The sequence below is a fragment of the Thunnus thynnus genome, chromosome 14 (assembly GCF_963924715.1).
Source record: "Thunnus thynnus chromosome 14, fThuThy2.1, whole genome shotgun sequence".
Taxonomy (NCBI): domain Eukaryota; kingdom Metazoa; phylum Chordata; class Actinopteri; order Scombriformes; family Scombridae; genus Thunnus; species Thunnus thynnus.
This window is the reverse complement of record NC_089530.1, coordinates 10,893,927-10,914,135: the sequence shown is the minus strand read 5'-3', so window position 1 is coordinate 10,914,135 and position 20,209 is coordinate 10,893,927. Positions and strand designations below refer to the sequence as shown.

The 20,209-nt window shown below is 43.3% G+C and overlaps 1 protein-coding gene across 1 annotated transcript in view; it reads right to left on the bottom strand.

The window, feature by feature from the left end:
* The window catches only part of unc5b (unc-5 netrin receptor B), a 50,547-nt gene extending 30,858 nt beyond the window's left edge, over positions 1-19,689 (bottom strand). The window contains exon 1 of the mRNA XM_067609782.1: positions 18,743-19,689. Within this exon, the coding sequence (XP_067465883.1) occupies positions 18,743-18,830 (88 nt within the window). The 5' untranslated portion in view covers positions 18,831-19,689. The remainder of the gene's footprint in view (positions 1-18,742) is intronic.
* Positions 19,690-20,209: the final 520 nt, after the last annotated feature.

Here is a 20,209-nt window from a genome sequence, read left to right as displayed (position 1 = left end):
TAGTAATGTTGCTCCCCACTCCCTGCTGTGCTGAGCTTGATGTTTCCTTAGGTGCAACAAGGTCAGAGCCATTAATGCTGTACATATTCTACATTTACATAACAATTTATTCCACGTGAGATGGCTGACTGAACTGTTATTTGAAAACTGCAGAAGATGCAACAATCTTATACAATTAATTGAGTATTAATAACGTTAGTAACTCCAGTATGTCTTAATCCCTGCTTCAGGCACTGGTGACACATAAAGTATAATCCAGGAAATCCAGTTTGAGTAGCAGTTTATAATGCTCTGAGACAAGATTTTACAACTTTGGAAAGTTATCATTGCGGCAAATGATTTTTCAGTCAGTTTTGTCCAGACAGTCACAAGACAAACAATAGAAATGCAGCATTCATGTTGCAACCAGGAATGTGCACTTGCCGCGTCATGCAGCGTCATGCTGGGTGACATTGTATTGTGGCAAAAGTTACTCTTATGCAAGACCCACTGGTCCAGTAGAGCTGCTCAGTGGCCAGCAGGTCAGACTGTGTTTGTTCTGGGCATCTTCCAGGTGTGAAAATGTGCAGGTGTGAAGAGGTCCTACTTTAAAAAGAGTTGCTCTCTGAAACTGGAACTCTGCTTCATCAATAAAGCAATCAAGGAGATTTTTTTTGTTACATTTTGATGTCTTTCTATTTCTGGTATTTCCATTTTGATCTTTTTATATGCTGTATTCAAATGCACCTAGCAAATCAAAGGGAAAGACATGATTGAAAGTATAAGTCGACATATTTCTGGTCTCCTTGCTTTGGGTTGATGCCAGCTGAATGAGGGGGCACATATCTGTGGCTCCAGTGGACAGCAGGGCATTAACTCTGTCCTAGATCCTAATGGCCCTAGCCCACTGAACCGCTCACAAACCCGAGGCAGCTCGGAGTCACGACTCCTCCTCTGCACGGACTCCCAACAGCATTGTTTTGTTTACACTGTACATTTTTCTGACCTGTGCATTTGTGTATGTTTTCAGTGTGGTCCTTGGTGTGTGTGGCCTGGCTAGTCACTCAGTACTCCCTCTCTTGCTCTCCCTCTCTGTCTCTCCCTCTCCTCAGCTTCACCCAGCTGAAGCCATGGCAGCAGTACTGGTTAAGAGGTTTGTGTATCCCATTAGGATGATGAAGAGGCCTTTCATCAGTACACTCCCTCCGGCCAGGCGCTGACAGGAGCTTTACCTCGACAAGCCTCTCAAACACACCGCTCGACATGAGACAGCACCCAGCGAGGAGGTCCGCAGCCCGCAGGCGGTACACATACTCACTGACAAACACTCACTACTGTTCACACACACACACACACACACACACACACACACACACACACACACACACACACACACACACACACACACAGGCTCAGAAAAAAATGTGAATCCTGGGACATTTTGTTACTAACTTTTCACTTTCAATCTTATGTCTATTTCTAACATGAGCCAATAGAGAAGAGGGGGCTGAAGAGGAAGAAAAGTCTTGACTAATTCTGACTCTCTGATCTATTTTTAATCACTGCCACACGAGGACTAATAGTTTAACGGCCATGCAGGGCTCTGTCCAGATGGGCAAAGTAATTTTTCAGGAGGGGAGAGCGAGAGGAAGAAGACAGAACGTGAAGACAGGAAAAAAAGAGACAGGAATAGAGAGGAAGAAGACAAAGATGAAGAGAGAGTACAAGCAAGAGAGGAAAAAAGACTCAAAGAGATTGATCAAGACAGAGTGGGAGAGAGAAGGGGAGACAGAGAAGCCACAGGAGCCAAGATGACCTGGATTCATAAGACCAATATTGATTACTTAAGGATGAAAAGCTGAAGAAAGCGCTCTGCTTTGAGACTAGATAAATGAACACACACATGGAGTCCTGGAGAGACAGAACTGGGTGAAAGTAACAAACAAAATTTACACATCCAGGATCCAACTATTGCAGCTCCTTTGTCTTAAATGTGACAAGGTAGAAACAAGTCATCTGCTTAATCCATCACTATGTTGGATAATACAGTCTGATGGATAAAAAAATATGACAAGTAGGGACTGGAGCTGTTTGTGTATAGGCTGGATCTACACACAAACAGCATTAACAAGAGCACACATGCAGCATATGGGAGACTACATGATCTGATTAGATTTTACTCCGTGTGGGATTTATGGGGCAATCTATGAAATGTGTATAGATGATGTATGGGGGTTTGAAGCCACACACACATTTACACATACAACAGAGAAGCCCATCTCCCCTTTAGTATTTGGATTATTCTGCTTCACGTAGATTAATTTTGTATAATCGCTTTGAGAATTCTGAGCTTAAAGCACTGACGCCGCCCAAAGACGCAGCATCAAAGACTCACACTGCAATAAAATGAAACACTGTACCTACCTACTGTACTGTAACACATACACTCCTGCAACAATCCACTTCCTTCAGCTACACATACTGTACCTAAGCATTCATTTGATATCTATCAAATGTGGTGGACACTTTTATCCATAGGGCCTTACAGTTCCAGACAGCACTTAGCTACTTGTACCCATTTCAAAATTAGTAAAGAAAACAGATGTTTTGGGAAATTACAACAAAAAAGGACAGTTTGAAGTCCTTTTGAAGAAATTAGTTTGAAGAAATTATATCTAGTGTCACAGTCAGTACATCACCAAAATCATCAAAACCAATTCCTGTATGTTCACTGGACTGTAAATAAATAGATAATCAGATTTTTTGGTCATTTGGGGATAGCACAAACAAGCACTTAGCATATACAAAGCAACATTAGCTTTGCGTCAATTTTCTGGCCACCTGATAAATGTAAGTCCATTATTCACTCTTCTTTAGGCTCTGTTTTGCTCTCCGCTAACTCCCGAGGGAAAGATCTGGCATCAAAATCTGCTAAATGCAACACTGTGGTCACCCGCTATTTGCTAACATCATTTATCTGATTATAGTGAACAGTGGGGTTTTTAAAGCTTTTTAGATGGAAACAGCTGCTTGCTGCATCTGGAAACATCACTGCTAAAAGCCGGCAGAGTGAACCAAAACAGTAAACTCTCAATAAGTTAAAAGAAGCTAAAATGATCTGTAGAGCTTCCCCATTACACATACTGTAGTTATTTGGTTGTCTGTTAATATAAAAAATATTGATTATAGCAGCTTTAAATAGAGTTTGACTGATTGTATATATTTCAAAGCATGCATGTATTGTAAAAGTAAAGTTTCTAAACTTTCTAATTTCTCCCCTGAGATGTCTCTTGGTTCATTCTTCCTAATACTGATGGCCAACACAGCAACAACAGCGCAGGCCCTCGACAGCCAAACAGTGCTGGAAAACGTAAGAAAAGAACAGCCTGACCCTCATATGCCAGTGGTCAGTTGGGTCATTTGTGAAGCACAATGGCCGGCTGCTAACATAAAGGTGTTTATATCTTTCCTACAATTTACAATCTATTCAGCATGACTGACTTCACAACTTCCATTTCTACAACAACAAAGAACCAGCTTTGGTGTGTGTGTGTATGTGCAGTGAGCGTAAAAGATGTAAGGTCTGTGCTGGAGAACATGTAGGTGAGTGGTGTTTGGGTGGCCGACCGGAGAAACAATCTGAGGTATTCAATGCTACTCTGTTAGCATTATGAAGCACATGATATTCAACACAGGCTGTTTGAATAGTTAACACACCAGACGAAAAAGCAAACAGAAAATGATTGATGTGAATAAAATGAGAAGCTGTGTGTGCAGATTCTCTACAAATATGCATGAGGCGAAATTTTCAACTCTACAGCGTACAGAGGCTGGTAAATAACATTTAAGATTCATGTTGAGGTTTAGTTCTGTAATCATAGCTCACACTGGTGCCCTCATAATACATCAATACAAAACACTGAAAATTATCCAGTGCAAATCTGTAGGTCAGAGGTCGCAGCCTTTTGTTAACTCCATATCCCAGGCTCCACTGCTCAATATTATAATACCCTCATGGTTCTGCTGCACTAAGACCTCACGCTACACTGATAAAACAAGCACAGCAATAAAGGCTGAACGCACATGCCATTAAAGGTCTCTCAGCCTGTGCCATGGCCTCACCTTTCTGTGACCTCTGACCCCTCACCTCCATCTGTGATAAGTTCCTCATAGGTGACCCCACTCCAATGCAGAGAATGTGACTATTCTGCATGTAGAAAAACTACAGATCACAATTTAATTACCCAACATATAGGCTCACTACTGTGTTTTTCTCCCCATGAAATATTATAGCATACACAGCAAAACTGCTCTAAAAGTAAAAGCACATTAATATACATTATAGTCTCCAATCACTTTAATGGCTGTGGAGACACTGAAAGCAATCAGTGGAGGTAGAAAAACAGAAGGAAAGGGGTACAGAAAGACACAGGAGAGCCGAGTTGACAGGATGAAGTGAAGCTACCTGTGTACTTAAGTGAGAGTGAGAAGATGAAAAAGAGAGAAAGTTAGCTGAGCAGAAGAGGCAATTTTGGACAGTGTGAGATTCATCATGCCGTCTTGTCTTAGACTCATCACGTTCTGAGGTGTTCCATATAACAAGGTGTGGAGATCAATAGCATCCATTTCAATAGCATCCATTTACTGAGGTGCAGCTCATCTAATCATCTGGCACTCTGCTGCCCACAGAAGGAGCTGCGACACACACCTGGGCCTCTGGGGGATAACAGAGTAATGAAATGTACACTGCAGCCCAGTCTATCTTCAAGTCCCCAACAGCGAGCACAAACAAAGCCCCCGCGCCTCCCCTGTCTCACTTCCTTCATCTCCTCCGCCTCCACATATGAGCAATAAACCTAAGCTTCACCTCCTCTCCTTCCCTCCTTCTACTTCTCCTTCACCACACGCACAGGCTCTCATATGTTTGACTTAAGTTGCATATCGTGTGGTCCATTAGGAATCTGAGGGGTGTGAGGCACAGAGACCAAAAATATCCACAGCACTCTGTTTCTTTCTCCAACTCATTGACTGAGTGCCTCAGGGTAACATCACAATAAGCGCTCCTTGTCCCTGTTCCCCAATGCAATTCTATAATTCATCTTAATTGAGAAAAACAAGCAAGAAAATGGGAGCACTGGAAGGATTTATTAATACTGTAGCACATTGAGTTTCACTATGAATGAAAAGTGCGGTACAAATTAAATATATTATTATTTATTTATGTAAAGTGCAGGTCATGTATTTCTGGGACTGAGGGACCTTGTGTATGTTTTGTGCCAGTGAAAAGTTAATGTATGTGCTTACGGTTCCAAAAATGTATTCACCTTTCTCCTCTTTTTTTGTGCAAATGTTACTTTCTCTAATGAGGTTGAAAACAAAGCAGTGACAGATTATGCAGAAAAGTACAAAATATAAAGAGGAGTAGACTTTACGGTCATTGGCTCAATTGACACAATAGCCAAATAAATTGAGACGATGATAAGCTATTATTGTACAAGTATGAGGCATTATAAAGGGAGTTTGGCAAATCACCTAGAAAATTACAGTCTGTGCTTCAAACATAATGAAGGAATGGGAGTGACTTTTTTAAAAAATCTTCTTCGCTCACTGTGATTTTTACACATATACTGTAATCTGTTCAAGGGTTCTCTGGTTCAGATTTCTTAGCTTAGAGACAGAGGTAAAAGGCAGATGGTGTTTAAACACTATCTTAAAAATGCAGAATAAACATATCGTCTGAATATCAAATTGTTGAGCAACTTTCACGCCAATATGGCAACACAAATACAGATGGCGCTTTAACTGCATGCATGCAGCCTTTTCTTCAGGTAATTCAGTTTTTTTGTTCTCTTTATGGAAGTTAAAAGGCAAACTCAATTTAACTGGTTGGTTGAAGCAAATCTTGTGTTTCAGTAGCCTGTTAAACATTTATGAATTTTAAAAAATCCCAGCTCTTCTAATGTAGGATCAATGCAGGATAAATGCATGAAAGGGGGATTCTTCTGTGCTCAGCATGTACTGCCACCACTCTATTAGAGAGTACATGTTTTTAGAAAATGCAGCACTGTATCATTTGTGTTTGCTTTTATGTTTTCATCCAGTTTCCAGAGACTGCGCTATCTAGGGCAGTGGTCAGCAGTTTTAATCAATTTTCCAAACACAGGAGCACTACGGCAGTCAGGAAATCCCAGCAGGACTGTAGGGAATGGACATAGCAATAATAATAACATAAATTCTAATCTGAATTATGCTCTAAAGAGATTAGGTCAGAATAATCCCCAGAATAAACACAAATGGGGATGGGGGAGGCCGTTTGTGATAAAATGCAGTGAGGGGAGCCACATTGCTTGTGTGTGGATGTTTTCATTCTTGGCTGTGGGATTTGTATAAAGTTGTGTGTGATTTTGGGTGTGAGAGTGATGTTTATTTTGGGATGGATTCCTGAACATCTTCAGTCAAGAAGCCAAATTGAGTAAATTCATTTCTAAATGGAGTCCAGATTTACGAGAACATATTGCCACTCAGTTAGACAAGGACCTTGAACCCATACAAATGTATAGTTTAGTCATTGTGTAAACACAACGCCTTCCACAAGTCTCCTTGTCTACAGTATGCAATTTGAGAGATGAGGAACAACTGGCACAGGAATTGAGAGTATGAGAGAGCAAGGCGGTGGGTCTGTGATATCAGTTCACCTATTTTTACTTGAAAACAGTAAAATTGTGCTGCCAAATCAAAAATATATCTTAACATCAGGACGCAGAACTTTGTTTAAAACAATTCCAGCTTAAGCCAAAATTAAAGGAATTTGGTACGGCCAGCAAATGCACAAGGACAAGGAGACTCCAGGAAGTTACGGCACCCAGTCACAAAATAGTTCCATCCCTGTAAAACCACAACTTGTTGCCTTTATATTTATGTTTGTGTTTTGATTGCACAAAAGAGATATAATTTGTAAGTTAAATTTAAAGGTGCTGGAAGGTGAATTTTTGTAAATTTTGGAAGGAGCCCAGATGGCTGTTTCTCTCTGTTTTCAGTGTTTATGTTAAGCTAAGCTAATCACAAGCTGGCTCAAGCCTCATATTTAGCCTACATTATTCATGTAACTCTTAGCAAGAAAGAATATGGGTATTTCCAAAAGTGTCAAACTATTCCTTTAATGCCAGCCACCAGAGGCTGTACTGTATTAGAAAGTTCACAGCTCCAAACTGTGATTTTGGTTGATTTGCTCAGTTTACTTCACTCGGTTTCTGCTGTGATGTTCCCAGTGCTGACTCTGTGTGGTGAGGGTTCAGGGATCAGAGTGGACAGGGCTGGAGCAGACCTTGAGGTCACCGGCTGCCTTTCTGCTGAGCAGGCTATTGTCCAGCAGCTGCATGGCCGCACCACTCCAGGTCTATTCAGAGTCTATTCAGCAGCTTCAGCTAAGTGCAATAGAAGACCCTGGTCTATTGTCTGATACCGAGTCTGTTTGAGCTGCACCAGAACGCTCACTTCATCTCCCAGTGAGTTCAGAGAAATAGTTAAGTCTCAATGAATAGGGGCGGATTTACACAAGTAAAAAGACATGTTAAACACATTCAGGCCGACTCCAGTTCTCAAACAGAGAGCTGCTTGACCTCTGTGACCTTTGCAGAATGTCAAACTGCACTATATGACCTCCCTTTGCTTCCCTCTACACAACACAGAAATACACATTTAGAAATCAACAGAAAAAAGGTGAAGGAAAAAAGAAAAATCTCTAATGGCATGCAACACTTGCCAACTAGATTCAGGACGAACCTATTAGTTTCAACACCTATTCTGGAAGCATGCCATATTGGCTTGGTTTATTTGCATTTCTCTTCAGTTTGATAGCATAAAATAAGAAGCAATAAAACATTATAATGCAAAAATGGAAAACAAGACACCAGCGGCATTGCTAGCAAGTTAGCTATTCCCAAAGTATTGTGTAAGTGTATGATCATGGACACAAAATGGCCATATCACACTCAGTAAAAAAGCCATCTGGAGACATCAGCACTTCTATGGGCGGAATTAAGTCAGAGTGCAATGACTTTCTCGTTTTAAGTGCCTCCAAAGAGCCCCATTATTATCTTCCCAGAATGCAAATGTGCTTTGGGCCAATTAGAGGTTGAGCCAATACCAATGTAAAGCCCATAAAAACCCGCCCTTCCATAATCATTCAGCAATATGACTCATGGGTAAGACTGGAGCAGCGGCCTGTAAATGTGTCATGATTATGACTGTGCTTAAAATGAATGGGGGAGCTGTGTATATCATTCCCACAGTGCTGGAGCTGAGCCACGCATATGTTAGTGTCAGTGCTTCTAATGAAATAAATAGACTTGTGATTGTACTTATTAGCCCTTCATAAGTGGCAGGTAAAGACAAGAGGCCTGTGGTGGATCAAAGGCAGTTAAATGACTCTTTTTAGATCTCCCCCTATCAAGAGGTATTTAGGGGGAGAGGTGGTTGCTTTTTTGTTTGTGGAGACAGACGCCCTCATCCAGGATGTCTCTGTGTAATTACACGCCACAGAAGACCTTCATTCCTTGTCTTCACAGAGAGAGATGAAAGACAAGAGAGACAGAGGCATGTAATCGCTCCTCTGACTGAAAGAGCAGGAGAGGAGGTGAGGGACACAAAGAATAGAAGGACAAAAGGATGGTGAGTGGTGGTGGGGTTTTAATAAACCTCCTCTGTCTCTTGTTTACAGAGTCTCTCCTACCTCTACCAAATTCTCTCTCTCTCTCTCTCTCTCTCACACACACACACACATATACACAGTCTCTCTTTGACTTGAGACTTTTATCCGAGTTGCCTGTTCTTCGCCTCAGGACAGATGTGTAAATTGTTGTGCTAATGTAAGGCCCACTGCTGAGAGCTTTAGACGGAAGGAGATTTACACACTTCACATCACTGTATAACTGTCACTCACAAACTCACGCTCACAAGAGCATAAAGAGGGGCGCCGTGAGCGACAGCATCTCAGCACACACACTCACCAGACCACGTGCACATATGCAGGCATTCATACACACACACACAAACACACACTGGCATTGACAAGAGACGTGGGTGGACAGTGACATGCACACATAAATGTTCTATTTCCTTCTGCCATTCACAGTCTCCTAGCCTAAATCTTACAAAAGACTCCCTCACCTCCTCGCAAAGGGCTTAAGAGTGGCAGTGAAGTTACAATCTGTCTCTGTTCCACTGTAAAACTCCAATATTTTTCTATAAAAAGTATTTTTTAGGGCACACTCTACAGGCCCCAGGGGCAAAACACCAGAAAGGTGCTGTACCTCTTAATGATTTCCCATTGCTTCTGAAGCTATGTTGAGGTGGTAATCTGAAGGATCTTTGCGTTGTTCATAAAGTTTTATAGTCTTGCAAGAGTTAGACAAGAGGATTGATATCTGTTCTTTAAAAGGTAGAAGAAACTCAAAATTGTGAATTTGTAGTTGTTTGTTGTCTTGCCATCAACTTTTAGAAATGTCACCACATGCTATAAATAGCTTAAATTTAGGTTCTTTACCTTAATTCTATTATTATTTCCTTGATCAGAAACTGGGTTTCAAGCCCAATTGACTCGTCACACTGCTCTAACTTCTAACTAATGACTAACGTCATTTGTCTAATTGACAGGAGGTGACTTCTTGACTTCTGTTAAGTGTTGGACAGTGTAGGACAATTACAGGTGAAGCATGTACATTTGGCAGATTGTTTTACCCATAAATCATCCATAGAGCATATTCCAAGTGACCAAGAAAAGGATATTTGGGTGCAGTGCATAAGTTTAATGTAAATATAATAGTATAATAGTGTCATTTGTTTCCACAGTATCTTTGATTTTATTTGTATCTGACTGAGATACCCACAGCGTCCTGCTGTCTGGACTTATGAGAAAAATAATAAAAATCAATGAAGATTTTGAATTGCTAACAAAATCTGCTTTCTAGCACCTCTAAAGCTCACTAATTGACCCATTCTATATTATTTGTTCAAACCTTACAAAAACCGAAGTGTAAAAGCGACATTTTGTGGTATTATGGGGGTTATATGTTGGACTATTTCATAGCCAAGCACAGTAGCTTCCTGGAGTCTTGTTGTCACCTTGAGGTTACCAGGCAACCAGCAGAGACTCCAGGAAATGACTGTGACTGGCCAAGAAATTATTTGGCAAATAACCTCCTGTAACACTATCGTACATTGATTATCTTCAGTTTTGGACTGTTGTTTGGGCAAAACAATAATTTAAAGATGACACGCTGGACTCTGGAAAATAGTTATGAGCGTTTTTTTGCTATGTGTGTAGGTTTAGTGGCATCTAGCAGTGAGGTTGCAGATTGCAACCAACTGATAATGGCTCCCCTCACCCTCCCCTTCCAATCGTGAAACTCGAGAAAAACACGAAAGGCACCTTTTGTCCGTTTGGGCTGTCCATTCTGAGCTACTGTAGAAACATGGTGGTGCAACATGGCTGGCTCTGTGGAAGACGACCTGCTCCCTATGTAGATATAAAGGGCTCATTCTAAGGCAACGAAAACACAAAAATTCTTATTTTCAGGTGATTATACACTAATTAAAACATACTTATGAATATTACATTCCATTTCTGCCATTATTAGTGCCAATTGATCCCCCTAAATCTTACACACTATTATTTGATAATAATAATACTAATAAACAGATTATTTGTAATGAAAATAATCATTAGATGCAGCCCTATGTCCCTGCCCTGTTGAACTTCTTTCCCTTGTGTTTTTACTCTGAGTCACATCCCTTCCAACCCTGCATGACACTGTGTGACTGACTACTGCTCTGTCTGTCTGATGGCGCCAAGGCCTCCAAGGGGCTCCAAACAACCCATCTGCCTAGGAATCTGCCCTTCCTTCTGTCTGTCTGGCTCTCCACAGGTATGTCTGTCTGTCCCTGCGTGATCCATGTTTCTTTTATTAAGTCATGTAAGAGGAGGGCAGAGGCTGGCTGCAGCGTGAAGGTTGAAGACGCAGGCAGAGAGACACTGCTCAGTGTTTAATGACCCACTATAACTATACCTATTCATCTCCCCCAGCAAAGCACTGAAATGCCATAGAAATGGTCCTCTGCTGAGCATATTGCATCATGCTAAATCATAACTCTTCAGCCGGTACCAATGCGATCACGTGAAACATGTTTCTCTCGCTGCTTTTCATGTACAACATCTCTTCTTTGACACTAAACGACACAAGGAATATGTCAGTACAATTTAACTTCATTTGTATGCAGTTTAACATAATGACGCCAGAGAGCACAACAACCGAAAATCAACAGCCACTGCACTGCTTCCAATCAAGCAGTAACTTCAAGCTCACATCTATCCCCGATCAATAAACATCTATATAGCTTTTATTTGCTTGTGTGAGATGCCTTCCCTACCTGCTGTACCTAATCTCTCTCTTTCACACACACACACACACACACACACACACACACACACACACACACACACACAAATACAGAAACACATACACACTTCTTGTTGCTGAGCGGATTGGAGGCAAGTGAAGCTGAGCAACAGCAGCGGTGGAGTCAGAGCAGAGGCACCCAGAGTTAATGAACCCTCACCAGTCAGCATGGCTGTCCATCTGCTTTCATAATCCTCATAAACAGCAGGCCATGGGTGCTGCCCAACCAGCGACACACACACACACACACACACACACACACACACACACACACACACATTCACAAACAGCATATCGTCATCCTAAATATCCTACATAAAGAATCAGGGCTGTGTGTGTGTGTGTGTGTGTGTGTGTGTGTGTGTGTGTGTGTGAGTGTGTGTGTGTGTCAAAGATTGGGTGTTGTAGGGGAAGAGGGTGGGGGCTGATGTGTCCATTATAAAGCTCAGCTCACCAGCTAATCTAAGCAGAGTGGCGGGGAGAGGTGAGCGTGAGGTCGGCTGTTGAGCCCATCTGGTCAGCAGCAGGTAAGAGGCTTGAAACACACACACGCCGACACACTTGATGCGTGTGTGAGCTCATACACTTAAATCTAACCTTAATTACATGCAGGTACATCTGCCACATTAGACCAGACCTCGTCTCGCTACTTCACACATGGCGCTCATTTAAAACGATTCCCCACTCTTCAGCGACTGATGTCTGGTGGCATTTTGTAGCGTACACCGCATACACCTGGCGGATAAACCAGGTTTCCTCCTGTGCAATCAGAAAGCCTGCCAGAGCAAGAATGATCAGTGTATGTGCGAGCTGTGTGCTGATTGAGACTGGGAGTGTGACCCCACTGTGACCCATGCAGAAAAGGGAGTAATACCTGAGCAATACGGCTGGCTTCCCATCAGCATGCGCCCATTGCACACTTCATACTCACAAACACACACACACACACACACACACACACACACACACACACACAAAGCAAGCCAAGACGAGCCTGTCAGCCCTTGATTAAGACCTGCATCCAAGGCGAGAACAGAATCTTTACTGTGTTTGGATGCTCCCAGTCAAAGCCTCTGGAGGAGAAGTAAGAATTAAGTCCTGGAGCTGAGGATGGGTGGAGGAATTAAAGGGTGGATGAGGGCAGAATTCATTCTTTCACTCTTTGCGATGGTTGTGCTCCAAGAGTGTGTGTGAGCAGAAACAGGGATTACTACCCCTGCTGTGCGTGTTTGTGTGTGTCTGCATATGTTTTCGGGATGAAGATAGATACTGAACAGCAGACTTTTTCCTTTTAGCACAGACTGAAGAGAGGAGAGGAGAAAGGAAAGGAAAGATCTGGATGTGCCCCTGTTGACCTCTGATTAAGTGGCCAATCACCGCTCCATTACAGACAGAGACATTAAATAACACAGCAGCACACTACTGACATGCAGCTAATCACACGAAACCCACCAAGTTCTCCCTCCCCCTCAACACACAGACACACACACTCACACACCCATTAACCATCATTCGCCTTGATTTAAAACACAAGGGAGGAAAAAAAAACTGCAAGTTGTTTGAAAGTCCTGCTGTTGCCTAGCTGCCTGCCATGCAGACAGAAGGATGAAGGATCATTTCCGTTCCCTCTCTCAACCGGAGACACGCACGTACGCTCAACACGCCCGTCTTTCCGGGTAGGTCTGTGTGTCATTCCCCTACTTTAGACACACCAGCTGCTCAGTGTGTGCTCTGCAGTGTTAAAAGCCCCTTCCCACCTTGCACAAGACCCCAGTGGCACCCACATCCACTTACACACAAGCATGACAAAGCTCTCCCCCTCACTCCCCTCCTTTACCTACCCACGACAACCCAAACACCCCCCACATTCATAAGTACCCTAAGGGCAGATGGGACCCTAATAAGCGTTACGCTCAGAGAAATGGGATTCTTCACAGTGCCTTCTAAAGAGCAATTCCCAAACTCCGCCAGAGAGCTGGCTGGAAAAAAAAATGATGGAGTGAGAGAGATATGGATGACAGAGGTTGGTATATGTGAGACTATAAAGCTATAAATACCCCTGATGAGACTATAAAGAGATTGAAGGAAGAGGAAGGGGAAATGGGGACAAGTGAAGGCAATTTATTAATGTGGATGTGGGGAAATGTAGCTTTGTATGCTAAATTCACGAGACGAAATCAGAAAAAAATGCTTTAAGGAGAATTTCCCTCCGGTTAGCTGAGCCTATACAGACACACTCCGATACAAACAGACACAAACACAAGCATTAAGAGATTGGCTGTGGTCTAAGCTCTGAGTGGACTTGGCTCAACTGCCTTTTGAAGACAAAAAAGCCTCTGCTAAGAAGATGAGGGGAATCTACATGGCCTGAAAAACTCCCTTTTTAGATGAGGACACACGCAGAGTGCTGGACCACAGCACAGCCAATCAAGTGCTAACACAGCCTCTGATCTATAGACCTCAGTGCAACCAGTTTTACCAAGTGTGTGCGTCTGTATTATGTGTGCGTATGTGTGTGTGTGTGTGTGTGTGTGTGTATGTGTCCATCTTAGGGTAAAGGGGGTTGTTCAGGATCTGGCGTGACCCCCCGTAGTGAATCCTGATCCTATTGGTCACGATGCTCAGAGTGCTGCTGAGATCTTAAATGAAAATTCCTGCACTCGCTCACTCACTCCTCCCAAGTGACCCAGCAGGTCTTCCACCATTATACACATAAATGCTACCTCTTCGTCAGAGGATGTGGCTCTTTTTTGCATGTGTGGGTGTATGTTTGTGTGTGTGTGTGTGTGTGTGTGTGTGTGTGTGTGTGTGTGTGTGTGTAGGTGGGTGCTCTCTTTTTGATGTCAGATGTCAGTGAGCATGTCTTAGTATATCAATCAGCAAGAGAATCAGAGACTTTGGAGCTAAAACAAGCAGGTGTGGTCTTTTCCTGTGCATGAGTGGGTTATGCAACAGTAACACACCTCTAAAGAAGCACGCACACACATACTCATACACACACACACACGCATGCTAGTATAGTTCCTGCTGAAGTTGTGACTGAGTTCTGAATGTGTGTGTTCTGCTGCTGCCCCCCTTTACCCCACACAAAGGGGCAGAAAAAGCTCTCTGGAGTCTCCTATTCATCTAAAGCACAATGGAACCCCACAGAGGTTTTCTTCCTGTTTCCCTGTCTGCCCCACCCATCTCCCCCCACAGGGCAGGATAGAGGGGCAGGGGGTACCCTGCACTGCCGGCCCAGCAGCAACTCAGCTCCCATCTGCCACCGAAACTCTCCCTCCTCCACCCCCGGGTCCAGCCAGCCATCCATCCCCCTCTCTCACTCCAGCTTCAACTTTTCTTTACTCCACTGACTGGCTGTTTCAAGAACTATGGCAAATTCAGGGTTTTATTTTGAAACATTGCCTTCAAAAGTCATGCACAGAATAAAATACATTTTGTCATTACTGGGGAAAAACTAGTTTGACCTTGGGATAAAAAGCTTGGTCAAAAACATTTTTACATTTCAAACATGAATGGCTTTGAATGTCTGGAATAAATTGAAACATTCCTGCATTTTATCACAGTTTTATACGAAGGCTCACAGGTAGGGGAGACCATCTGGTGTGAGATAAACAAGACATTTTTAACCAGAATCCAAGAAGGCATTACATGAAATATTTAAATAGCTTCACTTGATGATAATTACATACAGTATTTTTGTGCGCGTTTTAAATAGCACACAGTTTGAATAAGTTGGCAGGCACAATATTGATTAAATCATTATTACCACAGATTCCAAACACTTTGAGAACAAATAGTCTTTGCAGAAGAAAATAATGACCTGTGCTTAAAACTATATTCATCTCGAGTCTGCCAATCTCTGCTCGAAACTTTCTTCTGCTACTAATTCCTCTTTCCATTCTTTATAGTCAGTTCCCTCCTCCATTTACCTCGCTGTTTTGCCCTCTTCCTCAGAGCCCTTGCTGTTTGCTGCAGATTTATGGTGCGGTCTAACATGCACATTATTGGCAAAGCATTAAACATGTCCACTCTTAATACTGTGAGCTCTCTCCATCGATAAGAGCCTTAATAAAAACATCCCCCTAGTGGATTTGTGTGTCTCTTTTTCACTTTCCACCCTCTGCCTCCCTCCTCAACAATATCCTTCTCTCTTAACCACTGTTTCTTCTGCTGCTTTGCTAGCTTCAACCTGCTGCTGCTGCTGCACATCACTTCCCTTCCTCTCATTCTTTACCACCTATCCCCCCGCCCCCACCTCACTGCCTCATTCTCTAGCCTGTGCCAGAGGTTTAATGACGCTTGAATGCCACTGCTATGGAGTTTTCTTCTTCGTACTTTTCTCATAAAGGATATTTAAAAGCCATGCCCTGAGATCAATCTATCTCAATGTGTCTCTCATGGATTCATTTCTCCTCCATCTCCTCTTTCTGTTTTTTCCTCCTTACTCTTCAGATGGATAGCAATACACTGCGTAACCCCTCTCCTTGTGTGGTTCACACACATCCTCTGTAACAGCCCCTGGCTGCAATTGGCACACTTGCTCGAACTGCCACTCTTTTATCTAGTCTATAAATGCCTATTGGTACCCTAAAATTCTTCACTACCCAGTGTAGCCATCCAGGTCAGTTACCGATGAGAGCCAAGCAGCTGGTCCCCTACCACCTCTTTCTCTTTTGCTGTCTCTGATGTCAAGAATTTGAGCATCATAAGCACATTTTAAATATTAACAAAGACCACTTTGCACGTATGAATAATACAGCAGAGAGGGCAGTGGCTGGCCAGCGATCCCATCCCCTGCCGCCTGACGGCCATAAAACTAATGCACTGCTCCGGGACAGAGTGTGGCCTGGTCTGGTCTGCCACCAGAACTTGCCTGAGGAACTAGTCTAGCCTGTGGCCTGGCCCTGAGAGAGCTGTCTGTCTGTTTATTTATCACAGTGCCCAACCACCTGTCTAAATCTCTGCAGATGCAACAGCCTGGCAGCACTTTTGTTATGACTACATGTTTCAGAGACACTTTAATCTAATCTGACATCTCAATCTGTTGAGCGTCTTTGAAGCCAAATCTACTTTGGTGTTTGTTCGAGGTTAGCTTTGTTGTCACATTCCTTTCTGTTCATGCATCTAAATCTTCATACTTCAGCTGTCAGAAAATTGCAGAATTCCTCTGACCAAATTGTAGAGCAGGGCAACAAATATTTCAGTGTAGCCTATTACTGTACTTGCTCATATATATTAAAGAATGTGAGTCTTCTTGCAGTCGCTGCATTGTTATTTTAGGAACAAGAGGATTCCCACACTTAACACAAATGAGACAGCACGTCCTAGAAGAGTGTCACTATTCATCCAGCTCTCTATGGGAGTGTCTGACATGCTACGCTCCCTAACTCTGAACACTCGGCTGCCCCTTCGCTCCCCTTAGCCTCGCTCTCCTCCTGTCTTGACTCCCCAGTCCGGACTGGGCCCCTGCCCCTTCACCCCTCAGAGCTTCCTGGGCACCTGATGGTCTCCACATTTAATCCTGATGTGTCACAAACAAAGCGCTAACACACTTCCCATATGTCGGTTTTCTAATTCTGATGAAGTCATTAATAATGACACACACAGAGGCAGTGGACAGCAGGGTAGTTACTCCAGACAAGTGTTCCTGGCAGTCTGGGTAATTAATGTGTATGTCAACACAGAAAGAGGAGCACCATTGCAGAAATGTGAGCTCAGCACATCCACAATACAGGTAGAGACTGAAAGAGGAGGGATAGGGGGAAGGCGGCAGAGGAAAGATATACACACAATGGGAGGAAAGATAAATGCAATCTGTCTGTCCCATCATGCATTCCCTAAATATATCTCTGCCATCCTCTCTCCCAGACAGAAACTTCACTGGGGCACACTGAGCTATTGTCCCCCCAGTATCCCCTCCTCCCAACTCTGCTCCCCTAACAGGACCTCACTGCAATCCTCAACTGTTTACATCAACGTTTCTCATTTCTCATGCAAGGATTTCAGAACAGTCCACAATTTTAATAAACGTAAGCTGCTTTTCTGCTCCGCCTGTTCAGGGAATAATACACACATGAGGGGGGTGGGGGGGTAGTAGGGGGGGTCTTATTGGCATTCAAAGAAATTGCCACAGACATGGACGGACAGTGTGATAGTGCGTCCTCTAAAAGATTACAGCTGTCATTAACAAAAAATTGACCTCTTCACAACAGTGTCAGATTTATTTCTTGTAGTGGTCTTTTAGCAAAGCATCCTTAGAGGTGCACTCATTGTTGTCCGCATTGTTCTTTTTTTTTCCTACTGTAAACCGAGTTTAATCCACAATCCACTAAACCTTCAGATTTCTGCCTTGTATTTCAATCTGATCTGACAAAGGGAGGGGAGGAAATGTCTAGGCTCCCCTTATACTAGGCCACACTAAAGGTAGTCATTAATCTAACACTGGAGATGGGCAGTGTCACCTTGGTATCCAGGTCCTGTCTCATCAGCTTACCAACACTGACCTGTCCTGTGTGCCAAGTGATTTCATCGCCATGAGAGCCGGCAGCAGTCTTTGATGGCATTAAGGCTGGGCAATCCACTGATAAAAGTCTGCTCTGCCCTGATCAAAGCCTGCACTGTTCAGACTGAAATACTATGTCTAGTGAAACAGTGAGTAACAAGGTATAAATGCTTTATGATCAACTGAGTGAATTCAGAAATTCAAAAGCAAATTGGTACACCCAGGCTTAAAACAAGTCACTAAATTTAGATGCTGTTTCTCGCAATAAGACAAAATTTATCTTCCCCGGAGCACTTCAAGTGCACTGTCTTAACTTTTCACGAGGCTTTTGCTTTTTCGTTTTGGAGGGGCCACGAAGGCACGGAGCAAAACCATTACTCCCTGTGCACCGGGGAGTTAGATTTTTCCGCTCCAAGTAGAAAAGGGAGCTCTGAGCTCGGGTCCACTGTAAGGCTTAAGACTTTGTTGTGGGTTACAAAAAAGTGCTGGACAGCTGGACAGCAGGCGACCCCAGACCCCTGCACTGTGGTGTACTACCTATAATCCAGGGCATCTTTTTTCTTCCCATGGCCCAAAGTTACATTTTAATGCAACTTGCACTCAGAGGTTGGACACGGATGAGAAATGGCAGAGTCTGATTATTGTGTTATCATTTGACTTGATCTTATCAAAATAAACAAAACAAGAACTCTGTGCGCGTTTGTGCGCGCATGTGTGTTTTGTAAATGATGCGCCATGTGACATGTGTACAGTATTTCAAAAATTATTACACCCCAAACTTGTATTTAATTTCAAAACTTACCGCTGCCAGACACGACATATCCTCCGACCAGGAGGAGAAGCACCAAAGGACCGAGACCTTGGTCACGCTGCATCCGAGCAGAGAGCATCTTTTCCGGCTACGCCGTTGCGAAACGCCCCGGGTAGTGCACACAGCGTGCTGTTGACACACCAAATGTCTTTTCTCCAAAGAAGTCTTTGCTCCTGAAATATTTACCAGGAGAGAATAAAATACTAACCAGTCCAGTAAATGATGTTGGACCTCGTTGTTTTGGTAAATAGTTCACTCTTTACTTTTGACGCAAATAGGCTGCAAAGCTCAAAACACATCCATCACCGAGCAGCTTGAGAGTGTCTGAGAAAGACTGAAAATGTGTAATTTCCGCCCGTCATCAAAGTTTGAAGAGGTCCGTAGATATCACACCATGTGAATATAAAGAAACAATTTGTCGGCAGTATTCCTGGTGGATTTCATTTCCAGCTCCACTTAAACCCGGCTTGTCTGGGAGCCATAAGAGCAGAGGTGCCACAAAAGTCACCAAAAAGTTTGACGCATCGTTGCTCTGAATGGAGAGATGCAATTAGACGGGAGAGTCCGATTCCCAGAGAAAAAAAACAACAACTTGGTTTGCAATCTTACAACATAAGTAGGCTACGACGGGGAGATGCTGTCAGATAGCCGCGCTCATTGCAGACTGGACTCCAGAGTCTGTTGTGGGCCCATGGGTGTCTTCCCCGTCCGCAAGGTGTAAACAAGAACACGGGGATCAGCGCGGAGCACAATGCCAGCCTCCGGACTACCAGTTCCCGCCTGGCCAATCACATACCATCCTCCTCCTCCTCCTCTCAGAGTGAAGGCTGAACAAGTGAAGGTAAACTAGTAGCAAGCCAGGAGGAAATAGATGGAAGGGGAGAGATAGAAAACCCGGACCCTAGAGCGCACTGCTCTGCTCTGGATTCAGCAGACTGCAGGCACCAAGGTCTCACTGCAGACAGGTGAGGTTGAAATTATTAGGATCTATCTATCTATCTATCTATCTATCTATCTATCTATCTATCTATCTATCTATCTCAACAGCAGCAGCACCAACCTTGGTTTATGAGAGAATATTATTTCCTGTCAATCCATCCTTTCAGCATCTCTGGATCATATTTTACTCCAGGTGGCCACAAGAGAGCAGCCTTTCATAAATGAGCCTATCTCCAGTGAGGATCAGGACTGACTGGATCTTCTGCAGCACTCTTCATTATGAAAGTCGTTTCCTGTATGGCTGGGCCCCGGTGGTGCTGTTACTGCCTGATTGGTGAGTGGGCACCACAGCGGGGTCATGATGAAGAGGTGAGTATTACTTTAGTATTGAAGCTGGGTGCTTTAAAGCTAATATATTTTGTAAAAAGCAGTGATTTGAAGAACATTCAGCTCCATCACAAATAAACAGAGGTAAGGGGTATTTTGAATACTGGCAACATATTTTCATGTTTCCTGAGA